At 48.0% G+C, this 21629-nt stretch overlaps 1 protein-coding gene across 9 annotated transcripts in view; it reads right to left on the bottom strand.

The window, feature by feature from the left end:
• The window catches only part of LOC145343915 (protein phosphatase 1 regulatory subunit 12A-like), a 186615-nt gene extending 173286 nt beyond the window's left edge, over nt 1–13329 (bottom strand). For all 9 annotated transcript variants that reach the window (XR_013886820.1, XM_080190438.1, XM_080190440.1 and 6 more), the window contains exon 1: nt 12981–13329. Coding sequence is in view for 8 of the 9 variants with exons in the window: in XM_080190438.1 (XP_080046564.1) it covers nt 12981–13247 (267 nt within the window). In the remaining variant the exon portion in view is untranslated. The remainder of the gene's footprint in view (nt 1–12980) is intronic.
• Nucleotides 13330–21629: the final 8300 nt, after the last annotated feature.

Below are 21629 nucleotides of genomic sequence, written 5' to 3'. Positions count from 1 at the left end.
ATAGAAATAAAAACAATACGCACAAACGCAACTAAGTATACAGTGGATAAACTCATATCAAAACTAGGTTAATGTCAATTTTGAGATAAAATAAAAGCACTCAGGAAACATCCAGCAAGACTGATCCTGGGATTCAGGAGATGCTCAACTTAGCAGAATCATTAGGGAGTGAGGATTAGTCGACAATCCCATTGCTTTAATCACAAACGGCTGCTCATCCTTCGAGAGATGGTAAATGTTCTTCAATTATCTTATTTCCCAGAAAAAAACACTGAACATTTCAGCGACCTTTAGCCCAGCTTCCCTATCATCATCTTTACGAGCTTATCCTACGCTTTGAGCTTGCAAGACCAAACAATGTTTGACATCGGGCTTAATATTATTTAAAAATTTCAGCTTCCCGCCTCGACACAGAAAGTGCCAAGGCAGAGAATGGCAACCCAATGTAAATGGCCAGGGAAGACAGCTGATCCAATGGAAAATTTCCAACAGACATTCCACTAACAGCTCAGCCGGTTGAGGCAGTCAGTATCTGACTCACAGGCTTGGAAAACCTTATGTTTTCCCACTACTCCCTCAGCTGCAATGCAGTCAGTCAGACAGTGGAAACATAATTGGCCTTAATATCACTGATTTGAAAGTGAGATGGTAGGGAAATGGTGTTGAGGGGTGGGCATATGCAGTCAGCCAGGTTTCATGAATGACAATCCCTGCAGTCCGAGAGCCAGCCTCATGAAGAGTAAGTGAGACTACTGCAGCGGCTAAAGTCTCCAGTTGCCCCACCTCAGCAAGATTCATCACCTTCAGGATTGAAAGTGTAAGAAGTAAACAGGAGGGGAAAGGGAAGGGTAAAACACAGAAGATTACTGCATTGGTATTACCGTGCCTTCAGAGACTCAAGCAGACATCACCTGTCACAACATGAGTAAAAATGTGTGTGTTTGGTTTCTTGAGAAGAGTTGCTTCCATTAAAAACAGAAGATATTTTTATTGTTCCATCACAAGGCCACAGAATGGAAGGAAACATGTCCATATAATAGCACTCAGCATCCCAATACCATAACTCCGTCATCAAACACACTGACCTTCCAATAACTCCACGACCCAACACACTGACCACCTAATAACCCCGTGACCCAACACACCAACCTCCCAATAACCCCATGACCCAACGCACTGACCTCCCAATAACCCCGTGATCCAACACACTGACCTCCCAATGGCCCCATGATCCAACACACTGACCTCCCAATGGTCCCATGATCCAACACACTGACCTCCCAATAACCGTGATCCAACACACTGACCTCCCAATAACCCCGTGACCCACCACACTGATCTCCCAATAATCCCATGACCCAAAACACTGATGTCCCAATAACCCCATGACCCAACACACTGATCTTCCAATAAGCCCACGACCCAACAGTGACGTCCCAATAACCCCATGAGCCAACATACTGACCCCCCAGTAACCCCATAAGGCAAAACACTGACCTCCCACTAACCCCATGATCCAACTGACCTCCAATAGCCCCATGGCCCAATACACTGACGTCCCAATAACCGTGACCCAACACACTGACCTCCCAATAACCCCGTGACCCAACATACTAACCTCCCAATAACCACATGATCCAGCGCACTGACCTCCCAATAACCCCATGATCCAATGCACTGACCTCTCAGTAACCCCGTGATCCAACACACTAACCTCCCAAAAACTCTGTGAGCAGACATGCTGATTCTACAGGAACCCAGTGACCTATCATGCTGACCCCAGAATAACACTTGGCCGTCACACCAACCCTGGAATAACCCCATAGCCTGTCACACTGACCTGCTAACCCTGCAAAATGCGTATGATCAAACACACTGGCCCAGTGATAGCCCCTTGACCCAACATACTGATCACGCAACAACCAGCTGACTCAACATGTGGGCCTCTCAATAACCCCTTGATCCAACATGTAGAGCCCACAATAGCTACTTGACCCAACTTGCTGATCCCGTTGTGGCTCAACATGCCAAACCTGCAATAACCCTGTGGCTCAATATGCCGAACCTGCAATCCCTTGACCCAACATGCTGGCTCCACAATAACCCTGTGACCCGTCACGCACTTACGCTATGAACCCACAATAATCCTGTGTCTAATCATGTTCTCCCCAACAATAACTCTCAACTAAAAGCAAAATACTGCAGATGCTGGCAATCGGCAATAAAAACAGAAAATGCGGGAAAAACTCAGCACGTCTGGCAGTATCTGTGGAGAGAGAAACAGAGTTAACGTTTTGGGTCAAAATGACCCAAGCCATTAACTCTGTTGAAGTGTCATTTAGACCTTGAAATGTTAACTGTAATTCTCTCCACAGATGCTGAGTTTATGCAGCATTTTCTATTTTAATAACTCTCAACTCCCTGTCTCCAAACATACGAGTGGTTTACTTTCTCCAAGGAAACAAGAAGAGGAGATGGAAAGGGTAACCGATTATCATCACAGCTCCAAACCCAGCTGCAGAAACATGACCATAGGCACACTGCCATTTATAGAGCTTACCAGATTCACATCAATTTGAAAAACAAGCCATACATTCTTGCTTTGGATTTTTTTTTGCATCTGAGCTCCTTTTATAACAAGCTGCACTCCTGACTCAGGGTCTATGTGCAATTATTCACTTCATTTATGACATAACAGTGCAAATGACTGTAGATAAAAGCATACTGTCCTCTGAACCAGAATAGAGCACACTACTCGACAGGCACAAAATTGGGTCGAGTGTGATTTGAATGTTAGGATTCTTCATTGAAAGGACATACAGTACAAAAGTAAGAAAGTTCCATTAGACCTTTATGTAAAAACAAGTCTGGTTAGACTTCAGCTAATTCTGGGCACCACATTTTGAAAGGATAAGGACTTGGAAGGAGTGCAAAAGATTTACAAAAAAAGTCCCAGGGAATGTGGCGAAGGTGGGTTTATTCACCTTACAGCAGAGAAAGCTGAAGGAGATTAAAGTTTATTTACTTATTAGTGTTACAAGTAGGCTTACATTAACACGACAGTAAAGTTACTGCAAAAATCCCGAGTCGCCACATTCCGGTGCCTGTTTGGGTACGCTGAGGGAGAATTTAGCATGGCCAATGCACTTAACCAGCACTTCTTTCAAACCGTGGGAGGAAACAGGGCACCCAGTGGGAACCCAGGCAGGCACTGAGGGAATGTGCAAACTCCGCTCAGACAATGACACAAGCTAGGAATCAAACCCGGGTCCCTTACTCTGTGAGGCAGCAGTGCTAACCACTGTGCCGCCTTGATTGATGTTCAAAATGATGAGGGATTTTGTTAGAGTAACAAAGGACCAACTGTGGCAGAAGGGTCAATGAACACCAATGTCAGATCATTGGCAAAAGCACCAGGGGCAGTATAAGGTAACACTTTTTGAGTTGCAGTGATCTGGAATGTACTGCCAGTAAGACCATTAGAAGCAGGTTCAATATTAACTTTCAAAAAGAAAGTGGATACGTATTCAAAGGAAAAACTTTGCCAGACTGTGAGGAAAGGGCAGGGGAGCAGACGAATTAAATATCTCATTCAAAAGACTGGCCAAAAACACAAGCTGAAAGGTCTGCATCTGTGTTGTATCACTGTACGATTGTTTAATCCATTAGCAATATAGATTTTCATTAGGCACTAAATCAAATTCCCTGTCACCAGACCCGAATTCCATTGCCCTACCAAAAATAAAACAAAATAAAATGCTCAGCACACTGACAGGAATTAGTTTTGAAATTAGCAAAGAGTTTAAATTTAGGTATCACTGGCTTGAGTGCACCAATCACGGTGCAATCTACAGAAAATCGAACAGTAAGAGAAAATAGAGTAAAAAAAAAGACAGTGCCATCATGGTCCATTTCTAACCTCTGAGCTAGAGGAGGCCTCCAAACACGGGCAATAATCTCTTGTTACCAAACCATATGCAAATTGATATTGGGATAAACAGTTTAAAGGTTAAGTGCGTGGCTGAAAGCACTGCGTGGGAAGCAGAGGTTTTAATTCTGGCACCAGTGCTGGGAAAAGAGCAAACTGTTCTATTGGACAGTTACCCGACAATGTCCTGGCAAATTAAATCATTCAAGCTGCAGAGAGGGCTTTAAACACATGAAGGAGCTGGGATAGAAGAGTCAGGAAAGGGTAAATTCAAAAGCAGCAAGAAAGATGTCAAGCTTGTGTAAAACAGAGCAACTATTCGAGTAAAAATAAGCACAGTGGGTCAGGAAAGTAAGAGCGCTAAGATAATCGAGCATTAGAGACTAAATTGACGTCAGGAAAAAAAAACTAAAGGCACTATACTTAAAATCATAAGTAATTCACAATAACAAAATATGTGAATTAATAGCACAGGTATAGATTGGTTTGATCTAATAGCCAAGACAGAAACCTGGGCTGGATTATATGGGACACCGTGGTCCCCAGTTGCAACAGCCTTCCCCAGCCACCTCCCAGTTTAAAGCCGGTGGGAAGCCTGCCCAAGACTATCGTTTAACAGTTATCATTTAACAATTTATATAATTGGCCATTAATAGGTTGGAAGCAGGATTTCTCAGACAGTTACCAGCCGTCCAAGTGGCACCAGATGGGAGCTGTGACCACTCTAATCCAAAATGAGGGAGTTAATATAAGAACATAAGAAATAGGAGCAGGAGGCGGCCATCTAACCCTTCAAGCCTGCCCCGCCATTCAATAAGATCATGGCTGATCTGAAGTGGGTCAGTTCCACTTTCCCGCTCTCTCCCCATAACCCTTAATTCCCTTGTCTGTCAAAAACCTATCTACCCGTGACTTAAATATATTTAGCGAGGTAGCCTCCACCACTTCAATGGGCAGAGAATTCCAGAGATTCACCACCCTTTGAATGAAAAAGTTCCTCCTCAATTCCGATCTAAACATCAATCTCCTGATTTATTTTCTTGAAGCAAGCATGGCTGGAAAATCCTGCCCATATAGAACATAGAACATAGAAGGGCTGATCTAAATATCAGCTAATTAAGCAGACATCAGAAACACTGGTGTTATCCAGCACTCTACCAACTAGAATTCTGAACTAACTGAAATTGCTGACTTTCCCTAACCCAAATCACCATAGGATTCCTGCAGTACAGCCTATCGAGTCTGTACTAACTACAATCCCACCCAGGCCCCATTCCTGTAATCCCACACATTTACCTGCTAATCTCCCTGACAATCAACGTAACCCTCATATTTTTGGAGTGTGGGAGGAAACCAGAGCACCCAGGGAAAACCCATGCAGACACGGGGAGAAAGTGTGGACTCCACACAGACCATGACAGGGCTAGAACTGAACCAGGTCTCTGGCGCTGTGAGGCAGCAGTGCTAATCACTGTACCACCGTGCCGACCAACGGAAACAATGCCAAAGTTGTCTGGAACCCACATCTATATACTGTATTATTTCATTCTTTAATCTATGCCTCAATGTACTATTGAAGATTAGAAGTAAAACAAAATACTGGTCTTCGCATATTATTTCACACTACAAGTACTGCACCATCTTCCATTGGTAAATGAAACTCGCTGTTATCCAATATTTCTGATCAACCCGCATTGCTTTTCACCCCACACGCTGGATATTGAAGATCTTACTGTCAAATGAGAAAATGCTAAAATCTACTATTGAGGATTAGCAACAGGGCACTTTCAAAAATCATAATGATGGGGTGCCATCAACATGGATTTATGAAAAGAAAATCATTTTTGGCAAGTCAGTTTAGAATGTTTTCGAGATGGTGCCTGGAGAGCAAAGTAAGGGGAAATCCAGTGGTTGTAGTGTATCTGGATTTTCAATAAAAGATGCTTGTTAACAAATTTATTACAGAAGATTAGGGCTCAGGGAACAGGATAATATATTAGCATAAATCAGTATTGGCTAATGGACAGAAAGTTAGGGCTCATGAACATTGAATACAGGACTTGGGACATTTTGTTGAAGTTGTACAAGACATTGGTAAAGCCACACTTGGAATATTATGTACAGTTCTAGTCACCCTATTATAGAAAGAATATTATTAAACTAGAAAGCATGCAGAAAATATTTACGAGGATGCTACCAGAACTTGATAGATTGATATACAAGGAGAGGCTGGATAGACTGGGACATTTTTCTCTGGAGCATAGAAAACTTAGAGGTGATCTTATAGAGGTCTACAAAATAATGAGCATAGACAAGGTAGATGGTCAATATCTTTTCCCAAAGGTAGGGGAATCTAAAATGACAGGGCATAGATTTAAGATGAGAGGGGAGAGATACAAAAAGGTCCAGAGGGGCAATTTTTTCACAGAGGAGGTGAGTGTCTGGAACAAGCTGCCAGAAGTAGTAGTAAAGGCGGGTACAATTTTGTTTTTTAAAAAGTATTTAGACAGTTACATGGGTCAAACACAGGCCAGCTTAGTCATTAAAAAAAAGTGCAGCATGGACAGGTTGGGCTGAAGGGCCTGTTTCCATGTTGTAAATCTCTGAAATTGGAGGTAATATATTAACATGGATAGAAGATTGATAAATTGACAGAAAACAGGGAGTCAAAATGACCAAATTATTGTCAGGTTGCCACGCTGTAAATATGAGATACTGCAAGAATTAACACTCGAGTCTCAGCTATCTACAACTACATCAGTGATTACCAGAAGGGGACCAAGTGCAATGTATCCAAATTTGCTAATGGTAAGTTGCTAGGTATGAAAGTAAACTGTGAGGTGGATGCAAAGGGGTAGAGACAAGTTTATTGTGTGAGCAAAAACATAGCAGATGGCACACAAGGTGAAGCAGCATGCACTTATCTACCTTGTTAAGACAAAAAAAGCAAAACATTTCTTCAACGTTAATTTGATTGGGAAATGTTGACATTCAGAGGGACCTGGGTGTTCTTGTGCATGAATCACAGAAAGTCAACAGCCAAGTGCAGCAAGAAATCAGGAAAAAGGTATGTTAACCTATATTACAAAAGGAATGGAGAGATACGAATAAAGGAGTCTTCCTGCAATTATATAGAGCACTGGTGAGACCACACCTGCAGTGCTGACGAGTCTTGGTTTCATTACCAAAGGAAGGGTATACTTGCCTTAGAGACAGAGAGAGCAAAGAAGGTTCATGGGGGTTAGAGATTGCTCTATGAGAGAGTGAGCAGACGAGGCCTATGATCCCTAAAATTTGGAAGAAATCTTAATATTCTGAAAAGAATATTAAGGAATATGAGTGGATAGCTGCAAAGAAAATGTTTACTCTGATTGGGAAGTCTAGAGCACGGCATCTCAGTCTCAGAATAAGGCACTGACCGTTTTCGGACTGAGATTAGGAAAATCTCTTCACTTGTAAATGCTCTCCCGAAAAGGTTGAAATGTTCAGTTTTTGAGTACATGCAAGGCAGAGAAAGATAGATTTCTAGATACTAAAGGAATTAAGCAAAATGGGGATTGTGAGGGAAGGTGTAATTGAGGTAGTCATGATTTTATTGAATGACAAAACAGATTGGAACTGTCAAATGGCATCCTTGTGATCCTATTTCTTATCACATCAATGACTGGACTTTAAAAGTTGGTTGTAAAATGTTTTGAAATGTCCTGTGATAATTATAGGCATGGTACTGACGCAAGTTATCACTTTTTCTTTTACTGTACAACACAACAAAGGCTAACCTTTAGAGTCTGTTATCTTTCCATGTCTCAAAGAACACTCCTAACATAATGGCAGAGTTTTAAGATCTGGTGGCTTTCTCAAGCTCGAACAAACAGTTTGATTGAGAAATTCCGCAAATTGGCAGCTGAGCTGATTTATTATCTGTTGTCTTGTGCTGGAGAATCAGACAAGAGGTTTATCTGTTCAAAGACTAAGCAAGAGAGTTACATGGAATCCGATAGAATTTACAAGGAAATCTGTTACTTGGCCTTGTTGGGAGATTATCCGCCACAATACCAGCTGCCACAATCTCATGTGACCATATCCTTTTATTCCGCTTTTCTTCAACCTATCCTTCAATGTTGCATTCCACTGTCTCACAATCCTTTACGTAAATACTGCGTCCCCTTACTGTAGAACTCTTCTCCTCTCAACTGCTTCAAAACCCACCTCTCTGTACCTACTTTGTCCCACTGCATCGTTACTTCGAAACGTCGATATCAAATCAACCTGAATAATCTCTGTTCTAACAAAAACACTCCTGTTTTCCCAAGATTTCCTTAAATTTGTTCAGATAATTTTATTTGCGGAGGACTGAAACACTTTTCTCTAGGGGGTGGTTGGGTTTAGGCTGAAAACATTGCATCTTTTAAAGAATAAGTGTATAAATATTTGAAGTAAGTGATGATACGCAGCAGAAAGTGCGCGTTTGGCAGAGGGGGCTAGTTAACTTTTAGGTTGCAAGAAGTTGGCATATACGTGCCAACTGAACTTCATCCTTCTGTGCTGTCAGCTTCCAGGGTGACAATGACAGAAATGCTGATCTCTACCAAAGGTTAACATCAGTAAATCGGATAACTGTCAGCTATAGGACAGAAGCTACAATCAGACCAAGGGTCTTAACTCTAAACCTTATCCTGCCATTCTAAATCACCTGCCTCTCACCAGGAGTGACTGTCTATATTTGAAGTAACGAGACAGCAGCGCTGCCTCACTCCCCCAGCATTCACATCACCGCAAGACTTGGGATGTGGATTGGAGCCTTGAAAAGGACATTTTCCATTCACTAGATTCGGCTCCAAATCATTCTGTGCATTCTGGCCTGAGGCTGCTCTCAGGCCAGACGTAACACACAGACAGACATACAGAGTGCAGGAATGGACAGCAGAGCAACTTGACCCAGGAACCAGATGCTGAAGCACAAGTCTAGAGTTAGAGTTGGGACCAGGAACAAACAGCCAGACCCAGGATCCTTTGCCCAATTCAGACCCAGTAACTTTTAAAAAGTGCACAGAAACGCTGGAGAAAATTGTTGCTAGTCCCTTTCCCATTTGAGATGGTCTCAATAACTCTTCAGCCATTCCTTCCATTGGTCCTTTCCCGTTTGATATAAAGGTTGTGAATGTGTTTTCCCTGGACTCTGAGTTAACTGGAAGCTACTCATTCCCCGAGTATCCCCCTAGGGTGAGAGTTGACAAGTCAGGGAGTGAGCTCACTCCGCACTCCCTGCCACCCCATCCCTGGACAGGGGTCTCCCTCTCTCGTGGGGCAGCGGAGTGGGTCTCCCTCTCTCGCGGGGCAGCGGAGTGGGTCTCCCTCCCTCGCGGGGCAGCGGAGTGGGTCTCCCTCCCTCGCGGGGCAGCGGAGTGGGTCTCCCTCCCTCGCGGGGCAGCGGAGTGGGTCTCCCTCCCTCGCGGGGCAGCGGAGTGGGTCTCCCTCCCTCGCGGGGCAGCGGAGTGGGTCTCCCTCTCTCGCTGGGCAGCGGAGTGGGTCTCCCTCTCTCGCTGGGCAGCGGAGTGGGTCTCCCTCCCTCGCGGGGCAGCGGAGTGGGTCTCCCTCTCTCGCTGGGCAGCGGAGTGGGTCTCCCTCCCTCGCTGGGCAGCTGAGTGGGTCTCCCTCCCTCGCTGGGCAGCGGAGTGGGTCTCCCTCTCTCGCTGGGCAGCGGAGTGGGTCTCCCTCTCTCGCTGGGCAGCGGAGTGGGTCTCCCTCTCTCGCTGGGCAGCGGAGTGGGTCTCTCTCTCTCTGGGCTAACTGGAAGCTACTCATTGACTGTGTTTTCCCCCAGGTTGAGAGTTGACAAGTCAGGGAATGAGTTCACTCTGCGGTCCCCGCCACCCCACCCCTGGTTAGTGGGCTCTCTCACTCTCTGGGCAGTGGGGCACTCTCTGGGCAGTGGGGCACTCTCTCTCACTCTCTGGGTAGTGGGGCACTCTCTCTCACTCTCTGGGCAGTGGGGCACTCTCTCTCACTCTCTGGGTAGTGGGGCACTCTCTCTCACTCTCTGGGCAGTGGGGCACTCTCTCTCACTCTCTGGGCAGTGGGTGTCACTCTGGGCAGCGGGTTGCCCTCTCTGGGCAGCGGGGCACCCTCTCTTGGCAGCGGAGCACCCTCTCTGGGCAGCACGGCACCCTCTCTGGGCAGCAGATCTCTGGGCAGTGGGTCTCAGGACAGTGGGTCACTCTGGGCAGTGGGTCACCCTCTCTGGGCAGCGGGTCACCCTCTCTGGGCAGTGGGTCTCTGGACAGTGGGTCACTCTGGGCAGTGGGTCACCCTCTCTGGGCAGCGGGTCACCCTCTCTGGGCAGCGGGTCCCTGGTCAGTGGGTCACTCTCTCTCGGCAGTGGGTCACTCTCTCTGAACAGTGGGTCCCTGGGCAGTGGGTCACTCTCTCTGGGCAGTGGGTCACTCTCTCTGGGCAGCGGGTCCCTGGTCAGTGGGTCACTCTCTCTGGACAGTGGGTCACTCTCTCTGGACAGCGGGTCCCTGGTCAATGGATCACTCTCCCTGGACAGCGGGTCCCTGGTCAGTAGGTCACTCTCTCTGGACAGCGGGTCACTCTCTCTGGACAGCGGGTCCCTGGTCAATGGGTCACTCTCTCTGGACAGCGGGTCCCTGGTCAATGGGTCACTCTCCCTGGACAGCGGGTCCCTGGTCAATGGGTCACTCTCCCTGGACAGCGGGTCCCTGGTCAATGGGTCACTCTCCCTGGACAGCAGGTCCCTAGTCAATGGGTCACTCTCCCTGGACAGCGGGTCCCTGGTCAATGGGTCACTCTCTCTGGACAGCAGGTCCCTGGTCAATGGGTCACTCTCTCTGGACCGCAGGTCCCTGGTCAATGGGTCACTCTCCCTGGACAGCAGGTCCCTGGTCAGTAGGTCACTCTCTCTGGACAGCGGGTCCCTGGTCAATGGGTCACTCTCACTGGACAGCGGGTCCCTGGTCAATGGGTCACTCTCTCTGGACAGCGGGTCCCTGGTCAATGGGTCACTCTCTCTGGACCGCGGGTCCCTGGTCAATGGGTCACTCTCCCTGGACAGCAGATCCCTGGTCAGTAGGTCACTCTCTCTGGACAGTGGGTCACTCTCTCTGGACAGCGGGTCCCTGGTCAATGGGTCACTCTCTCTGGACAGCGGGTCCCTGGTCAATGGGTCACTCTCTCTGGACAGCGGGTCCCTGGTCAATGGGTCACTCTCCCTGGACAGCGGGTCCCTGGTCAATGGGTCACTCTCTCTGGACAGCGGGTCCCTGGTCAATGGGTCACTGGTCAATGGGTCACTCTCTCTGGACAGCGGGTCCCTGGTCAATGGGTCACTCTCTCTGGACAGCGGGTCCCTGGTCAATGGGTCACTCTCTCTGGACAGCGGGTCCCTGGTCAATGGGTCACTCTCTCTGGACAGCGGGTCCCTGGTCAATGGGTCACTCTCTCTGGACAGTGGGTCCCTGGTCAGTGGGTCACTCTCTCTGGACAGTGGGTCCCTGGTCAGTGGGTCACTCTCTCTGGACAGTGGGTCCCTGGTCAGTGGGTCACTCTCTCTGGACAGTGGGTCCCTGGTCAGTGGGTCACTCTCTCTGGACAGTGGGTCCCTGGTCAGTGGGTCACTCTCTCTGGACAGTGGGTCCCTGGTCAGTGGGTCACTCTCTCTGGACAGTGGGTCCCTGGTCAGTGGGTCACTCTCTCTGGACAGTGGGTCCCTGGTCAGTGGGTCACTCTCTCTGGACAGTGGGTCCCTGGTCAGTGGGTCACTCTCTCTGGACAGCGGGTCACTCTCTCTGGACAGCGGGTCCCTGTTCAGTGGGTCACTCTCTCTGGACAGTGGGTCACTCTCTCTGGACAGCGGGTCCCTGGTCAGTGGGTCACTCTCTCTGGACAGTGGGTCACTCTCTCTGGACAGCGGGTCACTCTCTCTGGACAGTGGGTCCCTGGTCAGTGGGTCACTCTCTCTGGACAGTGGGTCACTCTCTCTGGACAGCGGGTCCCTGGTCAGTGGGTCACTCTCTCTGGACAGTGGGTCACTCTCTCTGGACAGCGGGTCACTCTCTCTGGACAGCGGGTCCCTGGTCAGTGGGTCACTCTCTCTGGACAGTGGGTCACTCTCTCTGGACAGCGGGTCACTCTCTCTGGACAGTGGGTCCCTGGTCAGTGGGTCACTCTCTCTGGACAGTGGGTCACTCTCTCTGGACAGTGGGTCCCTGGTCAGTGGGTCACTCTCTCTGGACAGTGGGTCACTCTCTCTGGACAGCGGGTCCCTGGTCAGTGGGTCACTCTCTCTGGACAGCGGGTCCCTGGTCAGTGGGTCACTCTCTCTGGACAGCGGGTCCCTGGTCAGTGGGTCACTCTCTCTGGACAGCGGGTCCCTGGTCAATGGGTCACTCTCTCTGGACAGCGGGTCCCTCTCTCTGGACAGTGGGTCACTCTCTCTGGACAGCGGGTCACTCTCTCTGGACAGTGGGTCCCTGGTCAGTGGGTCACTCTCTCTGGACAGTGGGTCACTCTCTCTGGACAGTGGGTCCCTGGTCAGTGGGTCACTCTCTCTGGACAGTGGGTCACTCTCTCTGGACAGCGGGTCCCTGGTCAGTGGGTCACTCTCTCTGGACAGCGGGTCCCTGGTCAGTGGGTCACTCTCTCTGGACAGCGGGTCCCTGGTCAATGGGTCACTCTCTCTGGACAGCGGGTCCCTGGTCAATGGGTCACTCTCTCTGGACAGCGGGTCCCTGGTCAGTGGGTCACTCTCTCTGGACAGTGGGTCACTCTCTCTGGACAGTGGGTCACTCTCTCTGGACAGTGGGTCCCTGGTCAGTGGGTCACTCTCTCTGGACAGTGGGTCACTGGTCAGTGGGTCACTCTCTCTGGACAGTGGGTCACTCTCTCTGGACAGTGGGTCACTCTCTCTGGACAGTGGGTCCCTGGTCAGTGGGTCACTCTCTCTGGACAGTGGGTCCCTGGTCAGTGGGTCACTCTCTCTGGACAGTGTGCCTGTCAGTGCTCTCTGTGCCCCCGGTCTCTGGGGGTTTACCTGGTGCAGGGCGGTCAGTCCATCCACATTGGTGTAGTTGATGTCGGCTCCTTTCAGCAGCATCTTCTCCACCTCATCTCGGTCACCGCTGGAACAGGCCGCCAGGAACACGGCTCCCTCGGCGAACTTGACCCGCAGATGTTGTGTGCGGGGCCGATCGGACTCCCGGTCAGTGTCGGAGCCCAGCCAGCGCTTCAGCTGCTCCTTGCGCTTGTGTTTGGCGTTATCACTGCGGGCCTGGTCCCTCTCCCGATCCTCCGCCGCCATCTTCCCGTGCACTCAGCCGGGAGTGCCCGCAATCCGAGCTGCAGCCTCCGGCTCACCGCCCTGCGCCATCTACACCCCCCCGCTCCTCACTGCAGCCCGCAGCTCCCGCACTGCCAGCAGGCAGTGACTGCGCCACCTACACACCGCCCAGCGCACTGCAGCCTCCCCCCACACTCACTCACCTCCCACAGGGTCTGCACCTCCACACTCACTCCCCCCCACACTCACTCCCCTCCCACAGGGGCTGCACCTCCACACTCACTCCCCTGCCACAGGGGCTGCACCTCCACACTCACTCCCCCCCACACTCACTCCCCTTCCACAGGGGCTGCACCTCCACACTCACTCCCCCCACACTCACTCCCCTTCCACAGGGGCTGCACCTCCACACTCACTCCCCCCCACACTCACTCCCCTTCCACAGGGGCTGCACCTCCACACTCACTCCCCTTCCACAGGGGCTGCACCTCCACACTCACTCCCCCCCCACAGGGGCTGCACCTCCACACTCACTCCCCTTCCACAGGGGCTGCACCTCCACACTCACTCCCCCCCACACTCACTCCCCTTCCACAGGGGCTGCACCTCCACACTCACTCCCCCCCACAGGGGCTGCACCTCCACACTCACTCCCCTTCCACAGGGGCTGCACCTCCACACTCACTCCCCTTCCACAGGGGCTGCACCTCCACACTCACTCACCTCCCACAGGGGCTGCACCTCCACACTCACTCCCCCCACACTCACTCCCCTTCCACAGGGGCTGCACCTCCACACTCACTCCCCCCACACTCACTCCCCTCCCACAGAGGCTGCACCTCCACACTCACTCCCCCCCCACAGGGGCTGCACCTCCACACTCACCCCCCACACTCACTCCCCTTCCACAGGGGCTGCACCTCCACACTCACTCCCCCCCACAGGGTCTGCACCTCCACACTCACCTCCCATAGGGTCTGCACCTCCACACTCACCTCCCACAGGGTCTGCAGCTCCCCTCTCCCCCTCCACACACAGGGTCTGCACCTCCCCTCTCCCCCTCCACACACAGGGTCTGCACCTGCCCTCTCCCCCTCCACACACAGAGTCTACACCTCCCTTTTCCCCCTCCACCCTCACCTTCCACAGGGTCTGCACCTCCCCCCCTGCACACATAGGGTATGCACCTCCCCTCTCCCCCTCCCCCCTCACCCTCCCCCCTCACCCTCCCCCCTCACCCTCCCCCCTCACCTTCCACCCTCACCTTCCACAGGATGTGCACCTCCCTTCTCCCCCTCCACACACAGATTCTACCCTTCCCCTCTCCCCCCCTCACACGCAAGATCTGCACCTCCCCTCTCCCTCTCCGCATACACACACACACCCCTTCCACAGGGTCTGCCCTTCCCCTCTCTCTCCACATGCAGGGTCTGCATCTCCCTTTCCCCCTTCCCCTCAACACACAGGGTTTGCACCTCCCATCTCCCTCTCTTCCTCCACATACAGGGTTTGCAGCTCTCCTCTTCCCCTCCACATACAGGGTCTGCACTTACCCTCTCCAAACCTTCCCAACACATGGTCCAAACCTGGCCCACACCTTCCCTGTACCAGGGCCCACACCTTCCGTTGCCTCTCTCCACCTCCAAACCTTCCCTGTGCCACTCTCCCCCTCTCCAAACATTCTGTCTACACAAGGTGCAAACCTTCCCTGTGCACAGGGCCAGGTAAATGTTTCAATTTGATTTTTACTTGATTTATTGTCACATGTATTAGTGAAAAGTAGTATTTTTGCGCTATACAGACAAAGCATACCGTACATAGCGAAGCAAAGTGGAGAGAGTGCAGATGTAATGTTACTGTCATAGCTAGGGTATCAAGAAAAATCAACTTAATGTGAGATAAATCCATTCAAAAGTCTACACCCACCCTCACAACATTCATTGTCAATTATAGTCAATTCACCCCATTCCATACAAGCCGATATTCAAATATATTGATTACTAAATTATAAACAATACAAATTATCCAACAGCCCATGCACCATCATGCATGTTCCATACATTTATATATTTCTTCATGGGATGTAGTTATCACTGGCCAGACCAACATTTATTGCCCACCACTAGTTGCCCTTGAGAAGATAGTGGTATGCTGCCCTCTTGAACCACTGTAATCCATGCAGTATAGGTAAATCCACAGTGACAAGAGTTCCCAGATTTTGCCGTAGTGACAGTGAAGGAATGCTGGGTAAAGTTCCAAGTCTGGTTGGTCTGTGACATTGGAAGAGAACTTGCGTGTGGCGGTGTTAAAGTTCATTTATTAGTGTTACAAGTAGGCTTACATTAACAATGCAATGAAGTTACTGTGAAAATCCCATAGTTGCCACACTCCGGTGCCTGTTCAAGTACACCGAGGAAGAATTTAGCATGGCCAATGCACCTAACCAGCACGTCTTTTGGACTTTCATTCCCATGCATGTTCTGCCTTGCCGTCGAGGTGGTTGAGGTCTCAGATTTGGAAAGTGCTGTCAAAGAAGGCTTAGCAAATTGCTGCAGTGTGTCCTGTAGTTGATGTAGTCACTGTGCGTTGGTGGCACAGGGAGTGAATGGTTAAGATGCTGCATGGAATACTGAGCAGGTTGTTTTGTTCTAGATTGTGCCAAGCTTCTTGAATGTTGAAGTTGGATTCATCCAGGCAAATGGAGAGTATTCATTCACAGTCCTCACTTGTGCCTGGTGAACAGATTTTGGGGAGTCAGGAGGCAAGTTCCTTGTCAAAGAAATCACAGTCCCCAACCTGCTCTTGCAGCTGCAGTATTTACATGGCTCTGACAAAGGGTGTTCCTGACCCAAAACGTTGGCTCCATTCTCACTCCACAGAGGCTGTCAGACCTGCTGAGATTTTCCAACACTTTCTGTTTTTGTTTCAGTTTCCAGCATCCTCAGCATTTTGCTTTTATTTACATGGCTGGTCCAGTTCAGTTTCTGGTCAAAGTTGACCCCCTGGATGCTGATTATCAGGCTTTCAATAATGGTAATGCCATTGAACATTCAAGTGAGAATGGTTATAATTTTCTCTGTTGTTGGATATGTCATTGCCTGCCAGAATGTTGTGCACCTTTTGTTGCATGTGGGCACAAACAACTTTAGTATTTGTGGAATCACAAATGCTACTTAACAGGCAATCATCAACAAATATCCTCACTGCTGAGTTCATGTTTGAGGAAAGGTCATTGATGAAGCAGCTGAAGGTGTTTGGGCCTCAAACATTACCCTGAAGAACTGCACTAGTGTCCTGGGCTACAATGATTGACCTCCAACAACTACAACCATCTTCCTTTGTGCTGTGCACAACTCCAATCTAAATCTTACTGAATTCAGTTTTGCTAGGTCTCATAAATTTCAGTCAATACATTAAGTTGCTCAAAGCATAACACCATCCAAACACATTCAGTATCTACCTTATAGTTTGCACCATCCGTGCACATGGACTATGAATTATAACCAATATAACTAATCCCACACAGCCGAAAAATATCTAAACACTTCAATATAAATCACGATCAATGCATCAGCCATGCACAGCACACTACCAGTCAAAAATAGTATAAGATACACAGCATACTGCAGTGAACTGGTGAACCACACAACAAGGACTGTAGGGAAGAGTTTTAAACTGAAAAGTGGGGAAAGTTCACATGAAGGGAAATTTGGAAGTTAAAGGGAATGGACAAGACAAGAGTAGCAAATTGGGCAATGAAAACCAAAGCATGACAGAAAAGAACAAAGAGTTAAACCATCTCATAATCAATGGCTTACAAAGTTCTGCCAGCCCCCCACATCCAGTCATGAATGGTGGTGGACAATTAAACAATGAACAGGAAGAGACTCCTTGAATATTCCCACCGTCAATGAAGGAGCCCAGCACGTGCGTACAAAGAGAAGGTTGAAATGATTGTATCCGTGATTACGCCTACGACTGTGTGGCCAAATTCCCCTCCAACTCAATTTTCAAGTTTGCTGACGACACCACCGTAGTGGGACGGATCTCAAACAATGACGAACAGAGTACAGGAATGAGATAGAGAATCTGGTGAACTGGTGTGGCAACAATAATCTCTCCCTCAATGTCAAGAAAACGAAGGAGATTGTCATCGACTTCAGGAAGCATAAAGGAGAACCTGCCCCTGTTTACATCAACAGGGAACAAGAAGAAAGGGTCGAGATCTTCAAGTCCAGACCACCAACAACATCTCCTGGTCCGCCAATGCTGACCCTATAGCTAAGAAAGCCCACCAACGTCTCTATTTCCTCAGAAGACGAAGGAAATTTGGAATGTCAGCCTGACTGTCACCAACTTCCACAGAAAGCTTTCTGGTTGTATCACAACTTGGTATGACTCCTGCTCTGCCCAAGACCACATGAATGTAGCCTAATCTATCACGCAAACTGCCCTCCGATCCATTGACTCTGTTTACACTTCCCGCTGCCTTGGCAAAGCAGGCAGCATAATTAAGGACCACACACACCCCGGACATTCTCTCTTCCACCTTCTTCTGTCAGGAAAAAGATACAAAAGTCTGAGATCACATGCCAACCGCCTCAAGAACAGCTTCTTCCCTGCTCTTGTCAGATTTTTGAATGGACTTACCTTGCATTAAGTTGATTTTTCTCTACACCCTAGCTATGACTGTAACACTACATTCTGCAAATTCTCGTTTCCTTCTTCATGAATGGTATATTTTGTCTGTATAGCACGCAAGAAACAATACATTTCATTGTATGTTAATACATGTGAGAATAATAAATCAAATCAAATGATACTCAGCCAGAAGTGCTGAGTAAATTATCCATCTCAGCGAGCTCCTGCCGTCCCCACCATCACAAATGCCAGTCTTCTGCCAATTCAGTTCATTCCAAGTAATATCAAGGAATGGCTGAGTACACTATGCACCCCGACAAAATCCCAGTTTACAGTGCTGTAACCATGCCTCAGAACTAGTTGTATCCCTAGCCAAGTTGAGATACTAGCATCTAACTGAAAATGTTGAAAATTACCGAGATTATGTCCTGGGTAAGGACTAAGAAGCAAGTTCTGCTAAGGGAGTGAGAGCAAGTGGGTATTAAATCAATAAACAGAACCACAAAAGGTACTAATCTTAGTAACAACCACAAGCAAATTGGTAAGTAAGATCGGAGAGTTGAATGTGCTGCACAAAGAAGGATATGGGTTTTGATTCATGGGGCACTGGCACCAGTACTTGGAGAAGGATGGAGCCTCGGATCGGCTTCACCTGAACACGACTGAGACCAGTGAACTGGTGAACCACACAACAAGCACTGTAGGGAAGGTTTTAAACTGAAAAGTGGGGAGAAATCACATGGGGGAGATTTGGAAAGTTAAAGAGAATGGACAAGGCTATAGAATAGCAAAGTGGGCAACGTTAACAAAAGCACAACAAAAAAGGACAAAGTGTACGAATGCACCAGCAAATAAGGTCAGAGTAGGGAAAAAGACAGATTTAAAGGCTCTACGTCTGAATATTCAGAGCATTCATAACAAGGCGGATAAATTGACAGCACCAATAGAAAGAAAGGAGCGTGGTGTGAAAGCCCCTACTGAGAAATGGTTGCTAAGTGACCATAAATGGGAATGGAATATTCCAGAATATTTGACATTTTGAAAGGACAGGAAGAAAGGAAAAGGACATGGGTGTCTCTGTTAATAAAAGATGAGATCAGTACAATAGAATACAAAAACAGGGACGTACTGCTGAGGCTTTCTAAGGCCACATTTGGAATATTGTGTGCAATTTTGGCCAGTGTATCTAAGGATCACCCTGGAGAGGGTCCAGAGGAAGTTCACGAGAATGATCCTGGGAATGAAAGGCTTGACGTACGAGGAGTGTTTGAGGACTCTGGGTCCATACTCGATGGAGTGTAGAAGGATAGATGGGATCTCATTGAAACTTACAGGACACTGAAAGGCCTGGGTAAAGTGGACATGGAGAAGATGTTTCCATTAGTAGGAGAGACGAGAATCCAAGGATGCAGCTCAGAGTAAAGGGACAATCCTATGAACTGAGATTAAGCCAAAAGGCAGCGAATCTATGGAATTTATTGCTGCAGAAAGCCGTGGAGGCCAGGGTCATTGCATGTATTCAAGACAGAGATAGATAAGTTCTTGACTGGTAAGGCGATCAAAGGTCACGGAGAAAAGGTTAGAGAATGGTGTTGAGAAATAGATCCATCATGACCAAATGGCAGAGAAGATTCGATATGCCTAATAGCCTAATTCTGCTCCTATATCTTATTGTCTGAGTGAAAAATAATCTTGGTTCTGACCATCAAGATGTAGAATCAGTTTGAGTAAAGATAATAAATAGCAAAAGAAAGAAGTCGCTGGTGGGAGTGATTTATAGGTGGCACATGGCATAGTGGTTAGCACTGCTGCCTCACAATGCCAGGGACCCAGATTCAATTCTGGCCTCGGGTGACTCTGTGGAGTTTGCATATTCTCTCAGTTCCTGCGTGGGTTTTCTTTGGGTGCTCTGGTTTTCTCCCACGCTCCAAAGATGAGTGAGTTAGGTTGATTGGCCATACTAAATTGTCCCTTATTGTCGGGGATTAGCAGGGTAAATATGTGGGGTTACGGGGATACGGCCTGGGAGGGATTGTTGTCGATTCAAGCTCATTAAGCCGAATGGCCTCCTTCTGCACTATATGGATTCTACGGGCCTCCTAACAATAGCTACATTGGAAGACGATCCCAAGTGAGCCTTGAAGCGGAGGGCTGTTCAGACCAGGCCTCAGAGCGGCTAGCACATGTCCTGACTTGGTGCCTAGGTTGACTTAATGAATATATTCAAAGCTGAGATATTTTTAATCACTAAAGGACTTAAGGTCATGGGGGACAGGCAGGAAAATGGAGTCAAGGGCAGAATCAGATAGCCATGACCTTATCGAATGGTGGAGCAGATTTGATCTGAGTGGCCTACTCCAATTTCTTATGATTAAGTCCTCAAGGGCAATAATGAATGGGTAATAAATACTAACAACAACAGCAATGCACACATGCCATGAATGAATAAAAAATGCTCAACCATGGACAAGCTGAACCACTTGCACAAACATCACAGACTAATTATCTATATCTACACAACTGTAGTATACTTACATTTAATTTTAATGACAGCAATCAATGAGAAGGCAATGCCAAGGTGGTATTGTAGTTGGACTGGTAATCCAGAGACCCAGGGTAATGCCCATTATGTATTCAATAAATATCTGGAATTAAAAGAAACCATGAAACCATTGTCGACCGTGGTTGGAAACTCATCTGGTTCACTTATGTCTTTTAGAAAGAAATTTATCATGCTTATCCAGTCAGGCCTATGTGTCACACCAGATCTACTGCAATGTGGTTGACTCTTAAATGACCTGGCAAGCCACTCAGTTCAGAGGCAATTAGGCATAGCCAGAGACACCCACATCCCATGGATGAATAATTTTTAAAAAATCACTGTTGCAATCAAGGTGTCCTCTGAATGAGCCCATCAAAAAAATAATTTTCATCAGTTAGCCTGCTATGAACTGAAGCTTTCAGCAAATTGGAGGTGGATGTGCACACAATACAGGAATGAAGGCCTGGGAGAGGGTGTTTTGGTTGTTGGAACGTAAGCTCAAATAGTAGCTACAGAGTTTGTATGTATATCATAATGATGACTCAATGAGAGAAGAGTGCGAAGCACCTTAAAAAGAAGCTGTAGCTATGTCCTTTAGCACTACAGCCTTGTAAATAGTGAAATAAATAAAGGTATTTTGTATGAATGTCTATTGTCTCTAGTAGGCTCCCTTCTCGATTGGGAAACCAAGTAGTCCCAAGACAAATCCACAATAAAAGGCAAATGTGTGGTGAATATGAGAGCACACCATGCAATGAATAATTGCCCCTTTTTATGACATTTTACACAGAGACATTACAATCAAAGTGTGTCACCTCACACCAACTGCATTATTTAAACACCGAGGAGCCATTTTATACATTAGGCACAATCCTAGATAGACTATACCATTCCCAAACCCAGTGTACAGTACAATCAATACATCCAACACCTCACGCTCTGTTCCATTAATACACACATTCTTGAATAGAATCCCTACAGTGCAGAAGAAGGCTATTTAGCCCATCGAGTCAGCACCTACCACAATCCCACCCAGGCCCTATTCCCACAACCCCACATATTTACCCTGTTACTCCCCTGGCACTAAGGTTAATTTAGCATGGTCAATCTCCCTCACACGTACATCTTTGTGACTGTGGGAGAAAATCAGAGCACCCGGAGGAAACCCATGCAAACACAGGGAGAACATACAAACTCCACACAGTCAGTGACCCAAGGCC

This window comes from Carcharhinus amblyrhynchos, chromosome 6 (genome assembly GCF_965287045.1).
Source record: "Carcharhinus amblyrhynchos chromosome 6, sCarAmb.v2.hapA, whole genome shotgun sequence".
Taxonomy (NCBI): domain Eukaryota; kingdom Metazoa; phylum Chordata; class Chondrichthyes; order Carcharhiniformes; family Carcharhinidae; genus Carcharhinus; species Carcharhinus amblyrhynchos.
This window is presented reverse-complemented; position numbering and strand designations above follow the sequence as displayed.